Source organism: Octopus sinensis, linkage group LG5 (genome assembly GCF_006345805.1).
Source record: "Octopus sinensis linkage group LG5, ASM634580v1, whole genome shotgun sequence".
Taxonomy (NCBI): domain Eukaryota; kingdom Metazoa; phylum Mollusca; class Cephalopoda; order Octopoda; family Octopodidae; genus Octopus; species Octopus sinensis.
This window is the reverse complement of record NC_043001.1, coordinates 123013385-123037654: the sequence shown is the minus strand read 5'-3', so window position 1 is coordinate 123037654 and position 24270 is coordinate 123013385. Positions and strand designations below refer to the sequence as shown.

Here is a 24270-nt window from a genome sequence, read left to right as displayed (position 1 = left end):
TACATTCGTGAAAACACATGATTATGCTTCGTAAACAGTTCATCTACAGTTTTGTACAAAGATCGACGTGTAATTTTAATTCCCTGAATTTTGGGAGATTTTTTTAAAAATTTTTTCGGCATCGATTTTTCTTCAACTTTGAAAATGGATAGGAATTTTATGTTATCAAGCATTGATTCCGAATTGGAAAATTTGTGAAACAAATACTGGGTACTGTTGTGGATTTAGTTTTTATACAGGGAAACTAATGTTAGTCAGCATGGCTTAGGGTATGATGTGGTCTGGAAGTTATTGTTTGAAATGATTAATGCGGAAACAAACTTACGCAGATTGTAAACAAACACAAAATGGGGATTCAAATTTCGGAAAATTTGTGAAGCAAATACTGGGTACTGTGTGGATTTAGTTTTTATACAGGGAAAATAATGTTAGTCAGCATGGCCTAGGGAACGATGTGGTCTGGAAATTAATCACTTCCATAACCAGGGCCGTATATTATTTTTTGACCGATTTCTTTAGTTTGGTCAAACTTACGGTGGATTCCAATATTTCACTTTATTCCACCTTTATGGTACACCTGTTGTGCATTAAATTCAACTGATGATATAGTGATGTGCACAATTCTTCTTTATCAAAATTTTGTTGCATACCCATTTGAATATTAGCTGATGATTCATTTTCTATAGTGATGTTTAAACAAAATTTTAATATTTTTACCTTTTGCTCAATTTATCTGGATTTACCTGTAATTAAAGTCATTTTGAGACAAAAGTTATGCAATAGAATTGATTAAGAACCCTTTCTTTAATTATGTTCCAAATATCACATTAATATGTTGATAAGTAAAAAAGTTACAATTATTTAATGAAACAAGCCTAGATTCATGATTATTTTAGAATTTAATTGAAACTCATGAGGGGTGTATTTTGGTCAGAAATATAGTAACGAAAGGGTTAATAATAATAATAATAATAATAATAATAATAATGGCTTCAAATTTTGCCACAAGGGCAACAATTTTGGGGGAGGGGATGAGTCGATTACATCGACCCCCACCAGTGTTCAACTGGTAATTATTTGATGGACCCTGAAAGGATAAAAAGAAAAGTCGACTTCAGCAGAATTTGAACTCAGAACATAAAGATGGATGAAATGCCGCTAAGCATTTTGTCTGCCTTGCTAACCATTCTACCAAACTTGATGCCTTGCTGTTGAAGAAGAAGAAGAAGAGGAAGAAGAAGGCAAAGAAGAAGAAGAAGAAGGCGAAGAAGAAGAAGGCAAAGAAGAAGAAGAAGGCAAAGAAGACGAAGAAGGCAAAGAAGACAAAGAAGAAGGCGAAGAAGAAGAAGATGAAGAAGAAGAAGAAGAAGAAGAAGAAGAAGAAAGGAAATCCTTCCATGTGGTCTTACCAACAGCTTTATCCAAATACTTAAGACTGGTCAATCTCTTATATCTCCGAACCTGTTTGAAAGAAACACAGAAAAAATATTGGAAAGACTGTTTCTGGCTCCACTCGAAGCTACACTCAACAAACTACACTCAACTCACCTTTCCAAGTTCATTCTGCACATCCAATAAACATAAATTCAATCTTGATCAAAAATTAGTAATGTGGTGTGGCCGTGTGTGTAGGCACAGGTATGACTGTGTGGCAAGAAGTTTGCTTCCTGACTACATGGTTCTGGGTTCAGTCCCACTGCATGGCACCCTGGGCAAGTGTCTGTGACTATAGCCCCAGTTTGACCAAATTTGTAAGTGAACTTGGTAGACAAAAACTGAAAAAGGGCGGCGAGCTGGCAGAAACATTAGCACACTGGGAAAAATGCTTAGCAGTATTTCGTCTGCCGTTACGTTCTGAGTTCAAATTCTGCCGAAGTCAACTTTGCCTTTCATCCTTTCGGAGTCGATAAATTAAGTACCAGTTACACACTGGGGTCAATGTAATCGACTTAATCTCTTTGTCTGTTCTTATTTGTCCCCTCTGTGTGTAGCCTCTTTTGGGCAGTAAAGAAATAAGAAACTGAAAGAAGCTTGTCATATGCGTGTGAACACGTGTGTGTGTATGTATGTATGTGTGTGTGCACATGTGTGAATGTGTGTGTATATGTGTGCATGTATGTGAATACGTGTGTGCATGCATGTGTGTGTGTTTGCATTTGTTTCCACATTGCTTAACAATCAGTGTTGGTTTGTTTACATTCCTCCCACATAGCAATTCAGTGTGAGAAATCAGTAGAGTAAGCACTAAGCTTAAAGAATCAAATATGAGTGTTGATTCATCCAGGCAAAAATCCTTCAGAGCAGTGCTCCAGCATGGCCAGCCCAATGACTGAAACCAGTAAAAGTTGAAAAATAAATTAATCCACTCCAACACCCGAAAAATAAAATCAGAATGCTCACCTCTAATGTATCGCCTGTGATTTCTGTTAATTCCTGGACTAGATTTAAACTTGATGCTTCACCACAGAGGTGAATCTCTTCGGCACAGATCCCTAGCAAAGCCCGAGTCCAAGCCCATCCTCTCTGGACATCCTTGATCATTTGAATCTCATCAATAACGGCCACTTCATCTAAAATTGAACAAAGAAGTAAGCAAATGAATAAAAGGATTGCGTGCAGATGTGAGTCTTTTCTTTGGTTGTCGCTCAGCATGTTACAACAAAAGGCAAGCTGAGAGAAACGTCAGCACACCGGGCAAATGCTTAGCGGTATTTCGTCTGCCGCTACATTCTGAGTTCTAATTCCGCCGAGGTCAACTTTGCCTTTCATCCGTTCAGGGTTGATTAAATAAGTACCAGTTATGCATTGGAGTCGATATAATCGACTTAATCTGTTTGTCTGTCCTTGTTTGTCCCTTCTGTGTTTAGCCCCTTGTGGGTAGTAAAGAAATAGGTATTTCGTCTGTCTTTACGTTCTGAGTTCGAATCCTGTCTTTACGTTCTGAGCTGGGGTCGATCGAATCGACTGGTCCCCTCCCCAAAAGTTTCAGGCCTTGTGCTTAGAGTAGAAAAGAATATTTCTAACTGTATCACTATCGACATTATCATCATCTGATGTTCGTTTTCCATGCTGGTATGGGTTGGACGGTTTGACAGGAGCTGGCAAGCCAGAGGACCGCACTACTAACCATCACTATCTGTTTTGGCAAGTTTTTTATGGCTGGATGCTCTTCCTAATGCCAACCACCTTAGAGAATGGACTAAGTGCTTTTTATGTGTATGTAGAGCTTAATATGTGCAACGTTAAGCTTAACATAAGAGGTTAGCCCTTTCGTTACCAACCTGGCTGAAACCGGCTCTGGCTCTGAGTACAAATGCCTTGTTTTTATAAGTTTTGAATTGAAATCTTCCACCAAACCTTAGTCACAATTTATATTCCTAACACAAACTGAATGATAACAAAGTTATTTTACCAAATTCTTTGTTATATTTAAAGTAATTGACAGAAACACAGAGCATCTCAAAGTAAATACAGTAACGAAAGGGTTAACATGTGTATGTTAAGTTTAACATAGGACCTTAACATGTGTATGTTGATCTTAACATAGGATAGACAATAAAGTACCAACCATTAGAGACAGACCATAATTAGAACCAAGGCCCAGATCCATTACAGAGCCTGAATGAACAAGAGGGAACTTTGATTTGAACCAGTAATGAAGTAACTTTCTAGAGACTCCTCTACATCTATAAGAGGGGTTGGATTCAGCACAGACACAGACACATCCATACATATACATGTATATACAATGGGGTTTCTTTTCTTCTACCAAATCCACATACAAAGCTTTGGTTGGTTCAGAGTGATAGTAAAAGATATTTGCTTAAGGTGCCATACAGTGAGACTGAACCTGAAACCACAAGGTTGAGAGCCAAACTTCTTACCGCACAACTATGTCTGTATCTGATTCCCATATATAAGTGTATACAATGTAAGGAAATAAATCCAGAGCAAGAGTCAAATTTGGAAGGTCATGAGTGAGTAGAATTATACCCAAGTATATTAAAAAAGGAGAAGAAAAAGTATATTAATAAGTTTTAGGTAAAAAAAAGATTGGGACGGGAATCATATGTTTGAGATCACATTGTATTGGAATAAATATCATATATTTGTCAATATTTGTGAAAGCCAGCAAACACACACACCAACACACAAACACCACACACACACTCACCAACACACACACATACCAACACACACACACATATACAGAATGAAATACTTACATAACATATTAATATTCGTCATTTCAATAGTAGAGGCCACATGCTCAGAAGAAGTCTCGTCTTCGTTAGCGAATCGTCGTTCCTCACCAGTCACAAGATCACAAGGGGTTCCCTAACGAGAAAAAAAAAACATTTAGATAAACCAGAACAGATCAAATAAGAACAATAAGCACTAAACTCAATCAATTACTTGTACTCTCCAGTCTAGAAAGGTTTGTAAATGCTATGGGCATAACTCCATCTTGCTTAACCCTTTTGATACCAACCCGGCCAAAACCGCCTCTGGCTCTGTAAGTACAAATGTCTTGTTTCCATAAGTTTTGAATTAAAATCTTCCACCAAACCTTAGTCAGAATTTCTGTTCCCAACACTAGGTTAATGACAACTAAGTTATTTTACTAAATTATTTGTTATATTTAAAATTAACTGAAAGAAACACAGAGCATCTCAAAATAAATACGGTAACGAAAGGGTTAAGCAAACAACAATAACAACATTTTAATGCTTGCTTTTCCATGCTTGCATGGGTCAGAAAGAATTTGTTAAGGCAGATACCCTTTCTGTGGTAAATGCTTATTTGTTTCCAAGGAAGATAATATTTCTGACATGTTTGCATGAAAGATTGGAAATGGTAAACATTGCTTATGTGATGGTTGTTTGTTCCTTCTCGAGCCACACCTGGCTCATGAGGGCCGGTTTCCTGGTTTCCTTGGCATATAGGTTCCCCACCTAGACAGGACGTCACAGGTGAGCTGCAAGATGCAGGAGGAAAGAGTGAGAGGTAGTTGTGGCGAAAGAGTCAGCAGAAGATCGCCATTACCTTCAGCCGGAGCCATGTGGAGTGTAGGTGTTTCGCTCATAAACACACACATCACCCAGTCTGGGATTTGAACCCGCGATCCCTCGACCACAAGTTCACTGCTCTAACCACTAGGCCATGTGCCTCCACCTTATGTGATGGTAACACTAATTTATAACTTCCTCATAATGTGTCAAAATAACAACGCACACACATATATAAATGTAATGGGCTTCTTTCAGTTAGTTTCCATCCCCCAAATCCACTCACTAGTTTTTAGTTGTTGCAAAGATACAGTAGAAGACACCTGTCCAAGTGCCTCATAGTGGAACTGAACTGGAAACCATGTGATTAGAAAGCAAGCTCCTTAACCACACAGCTATGGCTGCAAAATTTTACAACACCAACTTGAACAAGTTGCATGAGAAGACCTGGCAAGCCAAATGAGACCATAATCTCGTGGCCTATGCCAGGGGCATTACCAGCCCACTTATGCGTACCTTTCCTTCTTTAGACACTAAAACTCTGCTTGTGAAGACCTGTTGAGGCAAGTGAAATCAAAAATCAGAATCAAATTCGATGACTGGCGTCCATACTAGTGGGGTGCAAAGAGCACCATACGAGTGTGATCATTGACAGAGCGGCTAACCGGCTTCCGTGCCAGTGACACTTAAAAGGCAACATTCGAGCGTGATTGTTACCAGCGTCGCACTACTGGCACTCGAGCCTCATGCTAGTAGGGTATTAAGAGCACCATCCGAGCATGATCATTGCCAGAGTGGCTATCTGGCCTCCGTGCCGGTGGCATGTGTAAAAGATTTGAGCAAGGTCATTGCCAGTGCCCCCTGACTAGCCCCGTGCCGGTGGCACATAAAAGCACCCACTACACTCTCGGAGTAGTTGGTGTTAGGAAGGGCATCCAGCTGTAGAAAATCTACCAGATCAAGATTGAAGCCTGGTGCAGCCATCTGGTTCGCCAGCCCTCAGTCATACGTCCAACCCATGCTAGCATGGAAAGCGGATGTTAAACAATGATGATGACGATGATGTTCTGCAATTTTTGTACAAACTACAGAATGAGAAAGTTTCCAAAAGTGGAATATTAATGGAATTCAATACATTGAGTGCTGGGGGTCTTCAAAGTTGCCAACTCACTGGGATACCTGTAAAAACTTCTACTTTTGTGTAAAGCATAGAGAGCAAGTGAACTTGGCAAACAATGATACATCCTGCCAAATGGATAGAGGAATATTTCAACTCAGTGTGTGTTGGCACTCTGTCGGTTACGACAACAAGAGTTCCAGGTGATCCGATCAATGGAACAGCCTGCTCATGAAATTAACGTGCAAGTGGCTGAGCACTCCACAAACATGTGTACCTTTAATGCAGTTCTCGGGGAGATTCAGCATGACACAGAGTGTGACAAAGCTGGCCCTTTGAAATACAGGTACACAAAACAGAAAGAAAGAGTGAGAGAAAGTTGTGGTGAAAGAGTACAGCAGGGTTCACCACCACTCCCTGCCGGAGCCTTGTAGACCTTTAGGCGTTTTTGCTCAATAAACACTCACAATGCCCGATCTGGGAATCGAAACCGCGATCCCAAGACTGCAAGTTCGCTGCCTTAACCACTGGGCCATTATACCTCCACAACTCAGTGCAGCAAGCTAATCCATCACAAGGTCCAGTCCAAGCTGCAGTGTGACATCTTCTGTGTTGTGACAGCTTGTGTGCCTTGATGACCCTGAGAGCAATGCCAGTGGAGTGCAAGCTCCTGGTAGGCCTCCTATGCTGGACAGGTCAACAGATAAAGGCCAGAATAATATGGACCATCTCCACCTGGAAATCATCATCATCATCATCATTTAACGTCCGCTTTCCATGCTAGCATGGGTTGGACAATTTGACTGAGGTCCGGCGAACCAGACTCCAATCTGATCTTGCAGAATTTCTACAGCTGGATGCCCTTCCTAATACCAAACACTCCGAGAATGTAGTATATCCGAGTGTAGTTAAAGAATATAAAAGACGATTTACCTCATTATTGCTTTTGTGAAATACTTCAACAGCCAAGAGTTTCAGGGGGCCACAGTAAACCCCAGATTTCGCTGTGAGAAACCTTTGTAGTGCATGATATGTCTTACCACTGTTTGTGGGACCAGCATGAAATATAATTTTACGCTGAATAGCTCTTGCCTCTGGGTACCTTCACCATTGAAATGAGAAACAAAGATAAGGGATTAATCATATATATATATATTTTTTTTTTTTTTTTTTTTTTGAAAAAAAAAAAAAATATATATATATATATACTGTTGTGTCTGGGGAGAGTCATTTTCTTTTTGTGCCTTATAATATAACACACTGATTGGTAAAATTTCCACTTTTTTCTTATCTTTTTTTTTCTTAAAATTTTCAATAGTTTTATTTTCAATAGTTTTATTTTAGAAAAAAAAAAAGAAAAGAAAAAAGTGGAAATTTTACTGGTGAGTGTGTTATATTATAAGGCACAAAAAGAAAATGACTCTCCCCAGACACAACAGAATATGCTTCAACACACAAACTCATATAAAGAATCTTGCAAACCAAATCCCAAAACGAAATATATATATATATATATATATATATGGGTTTGACAGTTTGACAGGAGCTGGCCAGGAGAGGCCTGCACCAACTTTTGTGTCTGTTTTGGCAGGCTTTTTACAGTTGGATGCCCTTCCTGATACCAACCACCAAGCAGAATGGACTGAGTGCTTTGTATGTGGCACAAGCACAGGCAAAGTCAGTTTTGGCAAGGTTTTTACAGCTGGATGCCCTTCCAAATGCCAACCATTTTACAGTGTGGACTGGATACTTTTTATATGGCACCAGATATATATATATATATATATCTTTAGAGAAATTTTACCTCTGTAGACAACCAAAGGTCTCTCTCTCTCTCCGAGTTAAGAGAAGATGGTATGGTGCATATATACAAACTGCAATGCTGCATGGCAGTGAGAAATGGGCTCTGAATGCAGTGGACATGCATTGGCTAGAGAGGAATGAAACCGGTATGGCCTGCTGGATGTGCAATGTCAGTCTGCGTGTGTGACAGAGCACTGGTGTATTGAGAAAGAAGTTGGGCATAAAAAAAATTCTATGCAGTGTGCAAGAGAGAAGACACCACAGGTTTGCTCAGGTGATGTGGATGGATGAGGAAAGTTGCATAAAGAAGTGATGATCAGTTAAAGTGGAGGAGGGTTGCAGCGATGGAAGACCCAGGAAGGCATAGGACGAAGTACTGATGGGTGATCTCAAAACACGGAGCCCTATAAAGATGACAGATGACTGAGAAATGTGGTGTAATGCTGTACCCAAGAAGACTAACCCTCCACAATAGAATTGAGATCCTAAAACCAAGGTTCATGTAAAAAGCACTAGTGTGAGTCTTGGGGCCACATAAAAAGCACCCAGTACACTTTGTAAAGTGGTTGATGCTAGGAGGGTCATCTAGCCATAGAAACCTTGCCAAAACAGACTATGACACCTGGTTTGGTCCCTAGCTTTGCCAGTTCCTATCAAGCCATCCAACACATTCCAGCATGGAAAACAGATACGTAGTAGGTAATCATACCCCCATACCTACAGTTTATATTTATATACAGGTAGAATAGTTAGTGGACTGTTATGTAGATGTGTGTGTGTGTGTATATGTATACGTATATGCACATGTATGTAGGCAAATGGATATGAATGTAAACAGATAGACATACAGACAGATAGACAAGCTGATAGACATACAGACAATGGTTCATCACACAAATCTATTTTATCCAATGTAAACATACCAGTTGGCTGGTAGCCTGAGATCACTGATTTTTTTCAGATCGTCCATGCAAACAAGATGCGGGAACACTTCTCGAGCATGTTGCAGGAAATATGGGAAGATATCGTTAACGTGACCTGAAATTAAGAAACACACAATGAACTGATATTAATTAGAATAATAAAAAAAAAGCCTACAATGATATCAATAGTCATAATGCCAATAATAAACCTCAATGTCAAACAGTAGCAGCAGATTTTCTATGGCCAGATGCCCTTCCTGTTGCTAATCCTCACCCATTTCCTAACAAGGTAATGTTTCACCATAGCTAGACATGCTTTCACAGATGATCACAAATGGAGCATGGTGACAGTCATTTATAACTATCATAAAATGTCAAGACAGAGAAAACCCCACCACACACACCATGTACAAAATCTAATTATTAGTCTTTGGGTCCGGAGCCATATCCAAGATGCCACACCATGCAACTGAATCCAAAACCATATGGTTGGGAGAGCAAATTTCTTTATCTCAGAACTATAATGATATGCTAATTATGCTATGGCTTATGCCATAGCATAATTAATCACCATAGAACTCCGTGCTGGTGGCACGTAAAAAGCACCATCCGATCGTGGCCGTTGCCAGCCTCGTCTGGCTTCTGTGCCGGTGGCATGTAAAAAGCACCATCCAATCGTGGCCGCTGCCAGCCTCACCTGGCCTCCATGCCGGTGGCACGTAAAAAGCACCATCCGATCATGGCCATTTGCCAGCCTCATCTGGCACATGTGCCAGTGGCACGTAAAAAGCACCCATTACACACACGGAGTGGTTGGCATTAGGAAGGGCATCCAGCTGTAGAAACACTGCCAGATCAGACTGGAGTCTGGTGCAGCCTTCTGGCTTTCCAGACCCCAGTTGAACGTCCAACCATGCTAGCATGGAAAGCGGACGCTAAACGATGATGATGATGATGATGATGATTAACACTCATAACAACATCAATGACCATTATGATATTGTTGTTGTTGGCATCCTTTCGTCTCGGGAGACAATGGAATTGCACATAAAATTAGTTTTGCGCAGGCCTGGGCTAGACGTAAGAAAATTAATGAGATACCTGCGCCATGAATGATGTCATTCATAATGATGTAAAGGTCTGCATTCAAGTTTTGAAGCACCGAACAAAACTGTCGGAAACTGATGTAAGCTTCATGGAAAAGTTTTCCTAAAATGAGAAAGATTAAAATGAAAAATCAATATTTTTTATTATTCTCTCTTTTACTCTTTTACTTGTTTCAGTCATTTGACTGCGGCCATGCTGGAGCACCGCCTTTAGTCGAGCAAATCGACCCCGGGACTTATTCTTTGTAAGCCCAGTACTTATTCTATCGGTCTCTTTTGCCGAACCGCTAAGTGACGGGGACGTAAACACACCAGCATCGGTTGTCAAGCAATGCTAGGGGGACAAACACAGACATACAACACGTACACACACACACATATATATATATACATACATATATACGACGGGCTTCTTTCAGTTTCCGTCTACCAAATCCACTCACAAGGCATTGGTCGGCCCGGGGCTATAGCAGAAGACACTTGCCCAAGATGCCACACAGTGGGACTGAACCCGGAACCATGTGGTTGGTTAGCAAGCTACTTACCACACAGCCACTCCTGCGCCTATTATTATTTTTGTTTTGCAAGGTTCTTATTGTATGTGAAAGCAAATTGATAAATCATGTTTTTGTGTTTTGGCAGGTTCATGCCATCAATAGAAAACTTTTTATTTACCTAGGTATAAGAGTGGCTGTGTGGTAAGTAGCTTGCTTACGAACTACACAGTTTCAGGTTCAGTCCCACTGTGTGGCACCTTAGGCAAGTGTCTTCTACTATAGCCTTGGGCAGACCAAAGCCTCATGAGTGGATTTGGTAGATGGAAACTGAAAGAAGCCCGTTGTACATATGTATGTATGTATGTATGTATATATATATATATATATATATCATCATCATCATTAACACCTGTATTCCATGCTAGCATGGGTTGGACGGTTCGACCGGGGTCTGGTAAGCCATGGAGGCTGCATCAGGCTCCAGTCTGGTTTGGCAGTGTTTCTACAACTGGATGCCTTTCCGTAGAAACACTGCCAAACCAGACTGGAGCAGACTCCATGGCTTACCAGACCCCGGTCGAATCGTCCAACCCATGCTAGCATGGAAAAACGGACGTTAAATGATGATGATGACGATGATGATATATATATATTATATATATATATATATATATATATGTATGTGTGTGTATATGTTTGTGTATCTGTGCTTGTCCCCCCAACATCGCTCAACGACTGATGTTGGTGTGTTTAACGTCCCCCGTAACTTAGCAGTTCGGCAAAAGAGACCGATAGAATAAGTAGATAAGTACTAGGCTTATAAAGAATAAGTCCTGGGGTCGATTTGCTCGACTAAAGGTGGTGCTCCAGCATGGCCACGATCAAATGACTGAAACAAGTAAAAGAGTAATCAATTAAATAATTAAACAATTATTAGATTGTCTCACATGAAATGTCATATTTTAAATGGATTTTTAATGAGTTTCTATGTATATGCTTAACTCTTTTCCTTTCTAGGCAATACTATTATTCAGAATTGCAACCCACAGCTCTTATGACAATGTTGATAACTGAACAATACAGAGTGATTTTCTTGTACGACAAGTTGGGTCACTCTGCCACTGAAGCTCTACAAAACATCAAGTGGGCTTTTGGCAATGATTCTTATTTCTTTACTGCCCACAAGGGGCTACACACAGAGGGGACAAACAAGGACAGACAAACGGATTAAGTCGATTACATCGGCCCCAGTGCATAACTGGTACTTATTTAATCGACCCCAAAAGGATGAAAGGCAAAGTCAACCTTGGCAGAATTTGAACTCAGAACGTAGCAGCAGACGAAATACCTATTTCTTTATTACCCACAAGGGGCTAAACACAGAGAGGACAAACAAGGACAGACAAACGGATTAAGTCGATTACATCAATCCCAGTGCGTAACTGGTACTTATTTAATCGACCCCGAAAGGATGAAAGGCAAAGTCAACCATGGCAGAATTTGAACTCAGAACTTAGCAGCAGACGAAATACCACTAAGAATTTCGCCCGGCGTGCTAACATTTCTGCCAGCTTGCCGCCTTCTTTTGGCAATGATTCTGTTGACATTAGAACTGTTCAGAGATGGTTCCAAAGATTTCATTCAGGAAATGAAAGCCTTAAAAATGAATCAAGAGGGAGACCAAAATGTGAGAAACAACTGTCCGAGAAATTGGATCAGAGCTCCAGACATCATCAACAACTGCTTTTTGATGCTTGAAGAAAATTGGAAAAGTCAAAAAGATGGATAGGTTTGTTCCCCATCAACTTCATGAGACTCAAAGAAACAGATGCCTTACAGTGTGTTCCATGTTGATTTTCCGGTTGGAAAGGGAACCGTTTTTGTATCAACTCATTTCGTGTGATGAGAAATGGATACTCTTTGATAACAGCAGGAGGACAGGACAGTGGTTAGAAGCAGGAGAGTCACCAAACCACTACGCAAAACCATCATTGCACCCTTAAAACGTTGATGGTCACTGTATGGTGGTCAACAAAGGGGGTTATTCATTATTCATTTTTGCAACAGGAGGCTTTTCCATTATACATTTTTGCAACAAGGAAGAACTGTAACTTCTCCCCACTACCAGCCGATACAGTTTGGCACTAATGACATCACAACTCATTTCTACAGGTGAGTGAACTGGAGCAACGTGAAATAAAGTGTCTTGCTCAAAAATACAACACACAGCCTGGTCTGGGAATTGATTTCACTACCCCCGGAATGTGATCCCAATGCGCTAAACACTGAGTCTTGTGCCTTCACAGGCACATGGCTCAGAGACACCTCCTGACAACACAAAAGTGTTACCAGCATTGCAATGAATTTAGAACATGCAAAATCTCTGAGTAATTCCTGCAGCTTCAGTGTGGGGCAAAGCATCTCTGATGTTTATTTCATGTGCCGGTGGCACTTAAAAGCCACCAATCGAGCGTGATCATTACCAGTGTCGTCTTACTGGCACTTGTGACGGTGTGCAGGTGACACGTAAAATAAAAAAAAAAGATTTTTTTGTGGCTGTTGCCAGTACCGCCTGACTGGCACTCATGCCAATGGCACGTAAAAGCACTCCCTACACTCTTGGATTTGTTGGCGTTTGGAAGGGCATCCAGCTGTAGAAACTCTGCCAGATCAAGATTGGAGCCTGGTGCAGCCATCTGGTTCGCCAGTCCTCAGTCAAATCGTCCAACCCATGCTAGCATGGAAAGCGGACATTAAACGATGATGATGATGATGAAAATGTAGTTAAAAAGAAAGACGAATACTTACTGTCTAATCCCTTCTCAGCAGCAAGAGCTCGGATTTCAGGCTTCTGATAAAATGTATTTAACAATTGCAATAAGTCGGCTGAAAATAAAAGACGGTAAAAATGTTAACAAGTAACTCAGAACACAACTAAATATCATAATATATTGTGTCTGATGCTCTACAAATTCTGCCATTTACTTGTGTGTGTGTATGTGTGGATGCACATGAACAGGCATGGCTGTGTGGTAAGAAGTTTGCTTCCCAAATGCATGGTTTTGGGTTCAATCCCACTGCATGACATCTTGAGCAAGTGCCTTCTACATCAGCTCTAGGTTGGGCAAAGCCTTTTGAGTGGACTGGGTACATGGAAATTGAAAGAACTCCCTCGTTTATGTGTGTGTGTACCTCCTGGCCATGGGAAATATTACCTAACTTGGAAACAGGTGAGGGTTGGCAACAGCAAACGTATCTGGCTGTAAAAAAACTCTATCCAAACTACACAAACAGAGAAAAGTGGATGTCAAAATGGTGATGATAAGGATATCTATCTATCTATCTAACCATATATCATCATCATTATCGTTTAACATCCGCTTTCCATGCTAACGTGGGTTGGACAATTTGACTGAGGACTGGAGAACCAGATGGCTGCACCAGACTCCAATCTGATCTGGGAGTTTCTACAGCTGGATGCCCTTCCTAATGCCAACCACTCCAAGAATGTAGCGGGTGCTTTTACGTGCCACCAGCACAAGGGCCAGTTAGGTGGTACAGGTAACGGTTACGCTCAAGTAGTGTTTTTTACATGCCACCTGCACAGGGGCCAGTCTAGCGGCACCAGCAATGACCTCGCTCGAATGTTTTTTCAGGTGCCAGTAAGGTGATGCAGGTAACGATCACGGTCGAATGGTGCTTTTTATGTGCCATTGGCACGGAGGCCAGCTTTGAAGGTGTTTATAAGCCATTTAAGAAACACACAAAAACCGTTAGATTCACTTCAACATTTAAATTTAATTTATCAAAATATTTTTGTCGCTTTGAGACCATGACCTGTTCACTGACAAAATTCTGTGCAGCACCGAATTTTGTCAGTGAACATGTCACGGTCTCAAAGCAACAAAAATATTTTGATAAATTTAATGTTGAAACGAATCTAACAGTTTTTGTGTGTTTCTTAAATGGCTTATAAACACTTTCCAGGCTGCTATTGTTTTCATTCCAGCACACGATCTCAGATTAGATCACTTGCTATGCAGGTACATCTCCATAACACACACACACACACATATATATATATATATATATATATATACACATATGTATGACGGGGTGCCCAAAAGTAACCAGAAACATTCTCTGTGGGACAAGCCCATTGTAGTTCAAGCATTCACCACTAGAAGCCACTTAATATAACCCTCAGGCACAAGCAAAACAAAGTTTATGAGTGGTTTTTATGCTTTAGAAATGGTCATTTGTCACTTGAGGACCAACTTCATTCAGGGCGATGGTCGACCTCCTGAATGAATAAAAACAATGAAAATTCATGATTTGATCTGAAAGACAGTCGCTGAAAAATTGGAGAATGTGTTGATATGGCTGATGTGTGCTGGAGCTCCTGCTAACGAGGTTTGAGTGAAGGATTGTGAATGAATAAAGTTACAGCAAAATTTGTGCCTCACTTGCTCATGAAAGATCAAAAGCAGTCACGACTGAATGTGTGTTGTGAACTGAAAGAACAGTTGAAAAGTTGATCCAGGCCTTTTTTCGATGTGGAAGAGGTGAAGAAAAAAACAATGGAGGCATTAAAAGGCATCACTTCAAAAGAGTTCCATCACTGCTTTGAACAGTGGAAAAATACATCTGGATCAATGCATTGCTTCAAATGGAGAATACTTTGAAGGCGATAAAAGTGTAAACACGTAAATCTAGGGGAACAAAATATTGCAAACTTTCGGTTTCTTTTGGTTACCCCCTCATGACCGCGTGTGTACCGTTGGCGATTTTTTTCCCTCCGTCTTCCCTTCTCTGGATCTTTCCTTTTCCTATGTTTCTGATGAAGAGCTCCGCTCGAAACGTTAAACCCTCCTTCTTCCCTTCCTTCCTGAGCGTCCAATAATACTTTATTTGTTCCACGTCCTCGCGTTGTTGTGTTTTCTCTTTGTATTTTCATGTTTGAATTAACCATATATATATATATATATATATATATATATATATACTCTTTTTACTCTTTTCCTTGTTTCAGTCATTTAACTGCAGCCATGCTGGAGCACCAACTGTAGTCGAGGAAATCGACCTCAGGACTTATTCTTTGTAAGCCTAGTACTTATTCTATCGGTCTCTTATGCCAAACTACTAAGTTACGGGGACATAAACACACCACCATAAACACACACACACGAGGGTTGTCAGGAAAGTTCATAGGCTGACTAAGAAGGAGTGATGCTAGAGCCGTGAAATCTTGTATGCATTAATTTCAACCCTTCTTATTAATAACTGCAGGGTTTCTTTCTAGGTAGACTGTTCAAAGACGACTTCAAATGTAATTAGTAACTAGTAGTGACACCTCTTGAAAATGGATAAAATTTGGCATCATGCTGTTATGAAATACCTGCAGAAAAGGGTTTAGCCCCTCAATAACAATCATGCTAACATTTTTGCAATGTTAGGGAATGATGCTCCAGTTTTCTCAACAGTGCAAAAGTGAGCAGCTGAATTTAGGAGAAGGGTAAGTCTTGAAGATGACCGAATGTCTGGACATCCTGCAACTGTCACCACCAAGGGAAACCTCGATCATGTTCACCACATGGGGATAGATGACAGACAATTGATTATAAAATCAAATAGTCATGAAAGAGCATACCCCATGAAAGAAGTGATAATATTCTGCACAATGAACTTGGCATGAGGAAGGTTTCTGCTTGGTGGGTGCCATGTCTTCAAAAGCACACCAGGCTGATCACATCACAGGAAAATGTGACACTGTTTCAGACAGATCCAGCTGGTTTTCTTGAACATTTCTTAACCTAGGATGAGTATTGGTTTCATCAGAGATGATCCAGAGAATCACTGTAGGATAACACATACACACACAAAGATCACACAGATATGTGTGTGTGTGATCTTTGTGTGTATGTATGTTATCCTACAGTGTATGATAAAAAAAAAAAAAAAAAACCTGACTGCCATGTCCAAACGCCTTGTTCATCGATCTTCTCGAGGAGACCCGTTCTAACGCTAAACGAAACTCGCCTAACTTTCCCCGATATAACACTTCATTAAAAGAAATCAATAAGCTTAATTTTCATATTGACTTTTAGTATGGGTGACCACTACCTATCAACGTTCCGTAATATCTTAATACTTAGATATGACTTCTACGAAATATCTTAATACTTAGATATGACCTCTACGAAAACAGGGAAACAAGAACTTTAATATCGAATAACATGATTTCAACGAAGACTCAACCCAAATCACAGAACCATATTCATCAAATTCCACCGGTACACCGGAAATCGTATTTCAAAGACACGATACACGAGTTCTTTCGACCCTGAAAAATATAGGTCGCAGTATATAAACCGCAAACATCAACCTTCACATTCAATATGAGATAATCGCTCTTCTCGATATAAGAAGATGTAAGGATAAGTTGCTACCTTGCCGAAAATTACTTCCTCATCTCCGACTGGTGACATATACGTAAATACATGGATTTTATTAATACTTAAAACTAAATAATAGGAGGTACTACTAGCGAACAGTGGTCCCGGTGCGTGCACTCGCGCTAGTTAGTCGATCCTACAACGACTTTTTAACCCTAAACCTAACCCTAACCTTAGTTTGTTTATAAAACTAATAGGCGATCTTGTATTCAGCCTTGAAATACAAACATACGCGCAAGTCGTTGTAGGATCGACTACTTACGACTAGCTAGCGCGGATGCGCGAGTGCGTGCACCGGGACCACTGTTCGCTAGTAGTACAATAATAAGATATCCTTTACGTGACAAAATGACAACATAGTTTACTTCTCACTGACTATATATCATGCATACATGTATGATGTCTTTTCTTCTTATCACTCTGTACAAATGATTATTAAATATACGGGACATAGCTAATAATTTATTTTGACAGCAGCACCAGAAACCACATTTGCGGTGTTGTCCCCTCAGCCTTGTAGACGTAAGGGCTGACCCAACACCGCCAACATTTTGAAACCAAGTTCTGAAATAAACTTAAAACAGGGGGACCCCAAGCTATCGGCTGAAATAATTTATGACCGAGTAGACTATAATATTTGCCAGATTTTATTTCCTCGACATGTAACTTGTACACAATGAATATGAGTAATATGAAATAGAAATAACACGTATATATACAATTTTTTCGATGCTGAAAATAATACAAAATATATTCAATGGAAACAAGATTAAAACTAGATATGAGATTTACTGTGAGGTCGGGCCGTTTGTTCTCAAATATAAAAATTTTTTCTTTGTTTATAAGTTCGTGAACATGACCTTTACAAGCTTCCCTAGATATATAAGCTTAAAGGGGCCAAAACCAAACCTGAAAGAGTGCAGACAAAATGTAGGTGAGGGTGGAACAAGGAAATTTAATCCGAAAGCCTGCAAAAAAGTAAACTCAGCTGAAATTATCCAAGATACCAGGTTGTCATGTTAAACCGGGTACCGTGTATTTTGCTAATTACCGAATATTATTACATTTATACACGAAGGTCACATACTTGCCTTTATTAAGTGTTCCACTGAGTTCGGCCCCGATATTGTCACTATCTTTATTCACCGGAGAAGCTCTCAGAGGATGGAATAAAGAACTTAAATCCTTGTTTTGGCCGGTATTCTTCCAACGACATGGTAAATAATATATATCAGCAGACGATCGATGAGGACTATGATAAAGCGTGTTTAAACAAGAAATATGACGATGATATAGTTTAGATACAGTAATGGCAATTCGAAAATATTTTGTAGATCTTACAGCGAATACTAGAGCCATTGATGCAAATCAAATTTCTTTTTGTATACATATATTGTTTTTAAATATAATTTCTTCACTGTTTGTGTCATTGCTCCGTGTAGGCCATGTGTACCGCGTGTTTTTATAAGGGAGATGACTCTGGTGGACTTACACAAAAGAAAACTACTTCCGTTGACAGGTGAATACTTTCAGACTTGCTTACAAGGCAGGTAAATCTTCTTGTGGTGAAAGATTAAAGGACTGGGGAAAGGTAGAAATGCCAGATGGATGGGATGGGTTGGGGAGATGGAGGTGGTGTTGTCGGAGGAGCAGGTGAAGACACTTAAAGATGAACTTGGTGATGTGTACGTGTTAATTAAGGGAAGATTGATACAGAAAAAGAAAGATGAGATCTTTTCGGTTTGAACGGCATTTTTTTCTAGCGGTGTCATATGAAATTGTCACCCATAATTATGACCCTAGTATCGATCTATTACATTTCAATCTGTTTTAGGGTTAGGGTTAGTTAGAGTTAATTAGGGATGGGGGGAAGGGTATCTTTTTTCTTCATAAATGTAAATAAACCCAATCTGTTTCTTAAACGAGGGACATATTCATACGGCACAGAATGTTTTCACTTCAATAGACGTCATTGATTGGTTGAAATTGCAGAAATTGAAGAAAAAACAACAAATACCTTACAAACTATAGAATTTTCTTAATAAAGCCAAGAGAAAAAGATGTTTTATAAACACATTCTACCAGTATACGAAGATTAAAAGTGTTTAGTTACGTGGAAATTATTTTAGAAAACTGCTATTCAAACCGAAAAGATCCGATAAATCTTCTTGTGGTAGTGGAGGGGGGGGGGGCGAGAAAATTTCAAATTTTTATTTTATCCATATCTGTATTTTTGTGTTAAATTCAGGGGATCTTTTCGCTTTGACCAGCAGATTTTTTTAATAATTTCTTTGTAACTAAACACTTTTAAACATCGTAAACTGGTAGAATGTGTTTATAAAACATCTTTTTCTCTTAATAATTATGGGTGGATACTAAAGAGGGGACGGTTTTTTTTATCCAGCTCTGTTTACGAGTGACCCCTCAGTTTATGGCCACAAGGTATTTTTTTTCTCATAAATAACAGTAACAAATTCATATGACACCGCAAATAATTGTTGTTGACACATTACGACAGAAATTGTATTCACCTCAATAGACGTCATTGATTGGTTGAAATTACCGAAATGCAAGAAATTAAACAACAAATAGATTACAAACTACAGAATTTTCTCAAGAAAGCCAAGGGAAAAAGATGTTTTATAAACAAATTCTACCAGTATACGAAGTTTAAAAGTGTTTAGTTACAAAGAAATTATTTTAAAAATCTGCCAGTCAAAGTGAAAAGATCCCATTCAGGTACTACTTAAGAAGAGTGGTCCCGGTGCGTGCACTCGCGTAGTCGTGCATCCGCGCTAGCTAGTCGTGACTAGTCGATCCTACAACGACTACCTAGCAAAGTAAATAAAACACAAAATAAATATATTTTTTTTTACACAAAGTAAATAATTTTTTTAAAGAAAAGTATATAAAACACAAAAACACAACGTAAATAATTTTTCTAAACAAAGTAAATAGAACACAAAAACACAAAGTAAGGATCGACTAGTCACGACTCGGGATCACCCTTCTTAAGTAGCACCTTAAATTCATTTGTTGCCGACAACTGAAATCAACCAACTTTGCTATCCAGTAGTAATATTATGCGTACTTCCAGGTTTTATGTTTGTGCTTCTGTAGTGGGTGAATAGTTAATTGAATAAGATGGAGTACAGTATAAAACTTGTCCACCTTCAGATTTCACCCTGTCCAACATATTCAGTTATCTATTCACATACTACAGAAGCCCAAATGCAAATCTAGTAGTACGTATATTACTACTACTGGATAGCACAACGTGAAATCTGAAGGTGGATGAGCTATATACAGTACTCCATCTTAGTCTTAATAGAATATATCATAACTATATACACGTTTGTGTGTGTGTGTATATATATTTATGTGTGTGTGTCAGTGTTCATTTCCCCACCTTCTCTTAACAACTGATGTTGGTGTGTTTATGTCCCTGTAATTTAGCAGTTCAGCAAACAGAATGATACAATAAGTATTAGGCTTACAAAGAATAATTTCCAGGGTTGATTTCTTTGAATAAAAGCCCTTCAAGGTGGTGTTCCAGCATGGCCACAGTCAAATGACTGAAACAAATAAGAGAATAAAAGAATATATGTGTGTAGTTCAGTTGCCAGAGATAAAAATAGTGGTGATGAGGTGTCAGAGTGTACCCTCGAGGTAGAAGAAGAAAGTGAAAGTAAGGCAGAATATGGTCAGAGGATCTGGAAGTGTGGATGCATTAGTTGGAGAGTATGTGAAAGGAGAATGACTGATGGTTAAAGATCAGGATAGAGATAAATCCAATGAATGGTGAACATGATTGGGAGTGTCGTCAGTAATGAGTCTCAGTTTTATAGGATTTCTTCAATTACAATTTACCTAGCATATTTAAGAGTAGAATGCATCGGGTTTTGCCAGGTCCAGTTTTTAGAATTTAAACTCCAATTAAGCAAAATTTACAGAAAACTCACATTCTGGTGTGTATGTCAAATGCTTTTCTTAGTCTGGTTTACAGCACACGCAAACGCACACACACAGTGTGCAACGAATAAAGTGAAACTAGATGTAATATTTGTTTCTGTCTATCACGCTGATAGATACATGAGTAAAATGTATGGCAAGCTAACAGATAAGAGTGAGTGAAAATGTTCTTGGAAGAGAGTAAATAGCGACAGGGTGATTTGAGGAAGACTAAACTGAAAGTATGAAACAGTGTTTAGTATAAAAAAACAACGACACTTATATAAACCCTTTTGTTACCAAACCGCCCGAATTTACCTATTCATATTTAAATGAGAATATCAGAGTAAATCTCTTTAGTACATTCGTGAAAACACGTATTATACTTCGTAAACACTTCAAATACAGTTTTGTACAAAAATCGAAGTGTAATTTTAATTCCGTGAATTATGGGAGATTTTTTTCCGAAATTTGTTCCTATTGTGTTTTCAAAATTTGTAATTCTGACAAAAAATGGATACGAATTTCATTATATCAAGCAGCGAGTCAGAATTCGAAGGATTTTCTACTGAAGACCTTCATAAATCTAACTCTATGACTGAAAAAAAAAAAGCATCTTTATATAAGAGTGAAGTTGTGTGTCTGTCTCCTACGATTTACATTCGTAACTACTCCCACATTTTGCGGTGCAGTTTAACCAAAAGCGGGTATCTTATAGTCGTGATTCATATCGAGCCCTTCTGGGTATTAGCGCGCGTCTACGATGAGTCTACGATTTAAAAAAAATTTACCATCATATTTTTCCATTTTAATGCATTTTATTCGCTTTTATATAAGGGAAGTAACTCTCTAAAAATATCTACGATGTGTCAACGATTTAAAAAAAAAATTTACCTTAATTTTTTTTCAATTTTTAATGCATTTTTTTGCTATTTTTTGGCTATAACTCTCTAAAAATGCTTATATAGTTATTTCCCTTACAAACCCGAGCAACGCCGGGCGATATATTTTTTATACTTTTTGAGATCTAGTTATAAGTTCTATATTTTAAAAAAATTAGATATATATTATTTGTTATTTATGTATTAGTTTATGTCTATCACTGTTTGAGTTGCATAATAGTGGTTTTATCTCTAATTCATATTATATATATATAAATTTTTTCTTGAGAACATTTCTTAGTGGTAAGACCATAGCGGATCTATTTCTAGCATAAGGGTTGTTCACATAGTGGTCATCCCTCTCATATGTATGTAATACAATTTTCTGGACCTTCAGATTTTAATATGCTAGACCACTGGTGTTAAATTGATGTTAATTAAATTAATATCCAATTTCTCACTCTCATTTTAAATTTAGATATATATGTATATATATATATATATATGGAGAGAGAGAGAGAGAGAGAGAGAGAGAGAGAGAGAGAGAGAGAGAGGAGAGAGAGAGAGAGAGAGGAGAGAGAGAGAGACACACACACACACACACAAGTCTGTGTAAAATTGGGTATTAACTTAGGGTAAAAGTGAAATCTAAGCCCCTTTTCAAACTAGCCGTTAAATTTTCTAAGTGATTAGTGCTAAATACGCATGATCTATTATGCACTTTTAAAGGTTATATACACGAGCGAAAAGTAAATAAAACAAAATTCGTTTGTGAAGGGTAAATTAAGTGAGTTGACTCCCTTCGAATTGTATCTATCTATCTATCTATCTATTTCTCTTTATAATAACAAAGGGTAAAATTAATTAATTAACTAGTAATCAATAATTTCACCAAGTAGAATTCGGCATGAAAAAGGACCATTTCACGGTAAACTTTATGAATACTTTATAATTAGGGTTCAGCAAAGATTTGCTTTACGACATACCGAAGTTTAGAAATAGCAGCCAATAGACTCTTTTTAAAGTAGAGTCTCTGGATCTTTTCGGTTTGAACGGCAGTTTTTAACATAATTTCTAGGTAACTAAAAAATTTGAAACCTCGTATACTGGTAGAATGTGTTTATAAAACATCATCTTCTCTTAGAATGAGAAAATTCTATAGTTTGTAACATATTTCGTCTTTAAATTCTTGCATTTAAAAGATCCGAGTCTCTTTTTGGAGTAGAGGAAATAGCTAAGGTTCTTTGGCTGCTATTTCTAAATTTCGGTATGTGGTAAAGTAAATCTTTGCTGAACCCTAATTATAAAGTATTTCTCTTGATATATATATATATGTTGTCACATGTGAGTCGTCGTTCTTGGCGACACGCCTCCTTTCTTCTTTCTCTTTATAGATTGTGTCACGTGTTGTTGTAGTGTTTAAAGATGGCTGACTTGGTGAGTTTTCTGTCTCTGTCGTTTCTTCTAATTTTCGCTTTCCTCACCCCAGGAGTGTCGGCGTTCGATGCCGGCGATGCTCTGGCACTGGTGCTGGGACTCGTGGTTGGCATTCTCGGCATATGTGCCTGTTTAGGTTACTATGCCAGAAGACGGAACTTGGTGTAATGTCTATTGCATGTACAAAAATGATGTTTATTTCATTGTAAAAAAAAAAAAAAAAGTGGGTGGTGATGTTCATACCAAGCAGTCAACATTTCTCTGGATGATTCACAACAACTGCTTCCTCCTGCCAAACGGAAACAAAAAGGAAGTGAATAAACACCCGTATTTTACGTTTTATTTAAAAAAAAAAAAAAGAAGAAAAAAACCCAAGAAAATTCTGATCCTATGGAACATTTTGAGTATGAGTTTTTCCCATCTTTTTGTCCTGCCACATTGCTATTTGAGGTGATTACCAATCATAATTTAAACAGCCGCACACCTCTATGGAAATCTGCTAATTATAGTCATTACAATAACAATCACAAAACACAGCCTAATCTTATTCATACGTGTTTCATGTAACATAAAGAAAGAAATACTTTTCTTCTGAATGTTTTTTTGTCTCCGAACTCTGCCGACGGCTACAACCTTTCACTGTTTTATTCTCTCACTACTTTCACACAACTTTATTCTGCAGCAATATAAACTCTGAAAATAAACAATAAAAGAACAAAAAAAATAGCGATGAAGCCACAATTATAAGTTCGTCATCTTAGTAAACTAATATGTGATAATTCACGAACAACATATTTTCATTAAAATTGTATCCTTATTTGTCTGTTCGTCTTCCTACATGAACTGTTTGTGTGTGTTTGTATAGGACAATTGAAATGCAAGATACAAGAAATAATTTTCAAAGCAACTTTTTGTTTACCTAACCGTCATCTGTGTGTTGAAACTAAACTTACGACATGTACTCTTTTGTTTTCTTGTATCTAAATTAATTTTCTAAGTAAAGAAAATATGTATTTTTGTAAACTTAACTTAGGAATATTAAGGTATTCGCTATATTTGTATTTGGTTCGTAATTTAATTTTAGTTTGACT

General features: G+C 38.4%; 1 protein-coding gene across 1 annotated transcript in view; it reads right to left on the bottom strand.

Annotated features, from left to right (window-relative positions):
- LOC115212260 (ATP-dependent RNA helicase SUPV3L1, mitochondrial) overlaps positions 1 to 18556 on the bottom strand; it is a 32207-nt gene extending 13651 nt beyond the window's left edge. The window contains exons 1-8 of the mRNA XM_036503148.1: positions 18002 to 18556; positions 13264 to 13341; positions 9954 to 10061; positions 8853 to 8967; positions 7060 to 7228; positions 4227 to 4338; positions 2401 to 2570; positions 1410 to 1461 (exon numbers count right to left, since the gene is read on the bottom strand). Of these exons, the coding sequence (XP_036359041.1) occupies positions 1410 to 1461; positions 2401 to 2570; positions 4227 to 4338; positions 7060 to 7228; positions 8853 to 8967; positions 9954 to 10061; positions 13264 to 13341; positions 18002 to 18269 (1072 nt within the window). The 5' untranslated portion in view covers positions 18270 to 18556. The remainder of the gene's footprint in view (positions 1 to 1409; positions 1462 to 2400; positions 2571 to 4226; positions 4339 to 7059; positions 7229 to 8852; positions 8968 to 9953; positions 10062 to 13263; positions 13342 to 18001) is intronic.
- Between the last annotated feature and the right edge of the window lie 5714 nt (positions 18557 to 24270).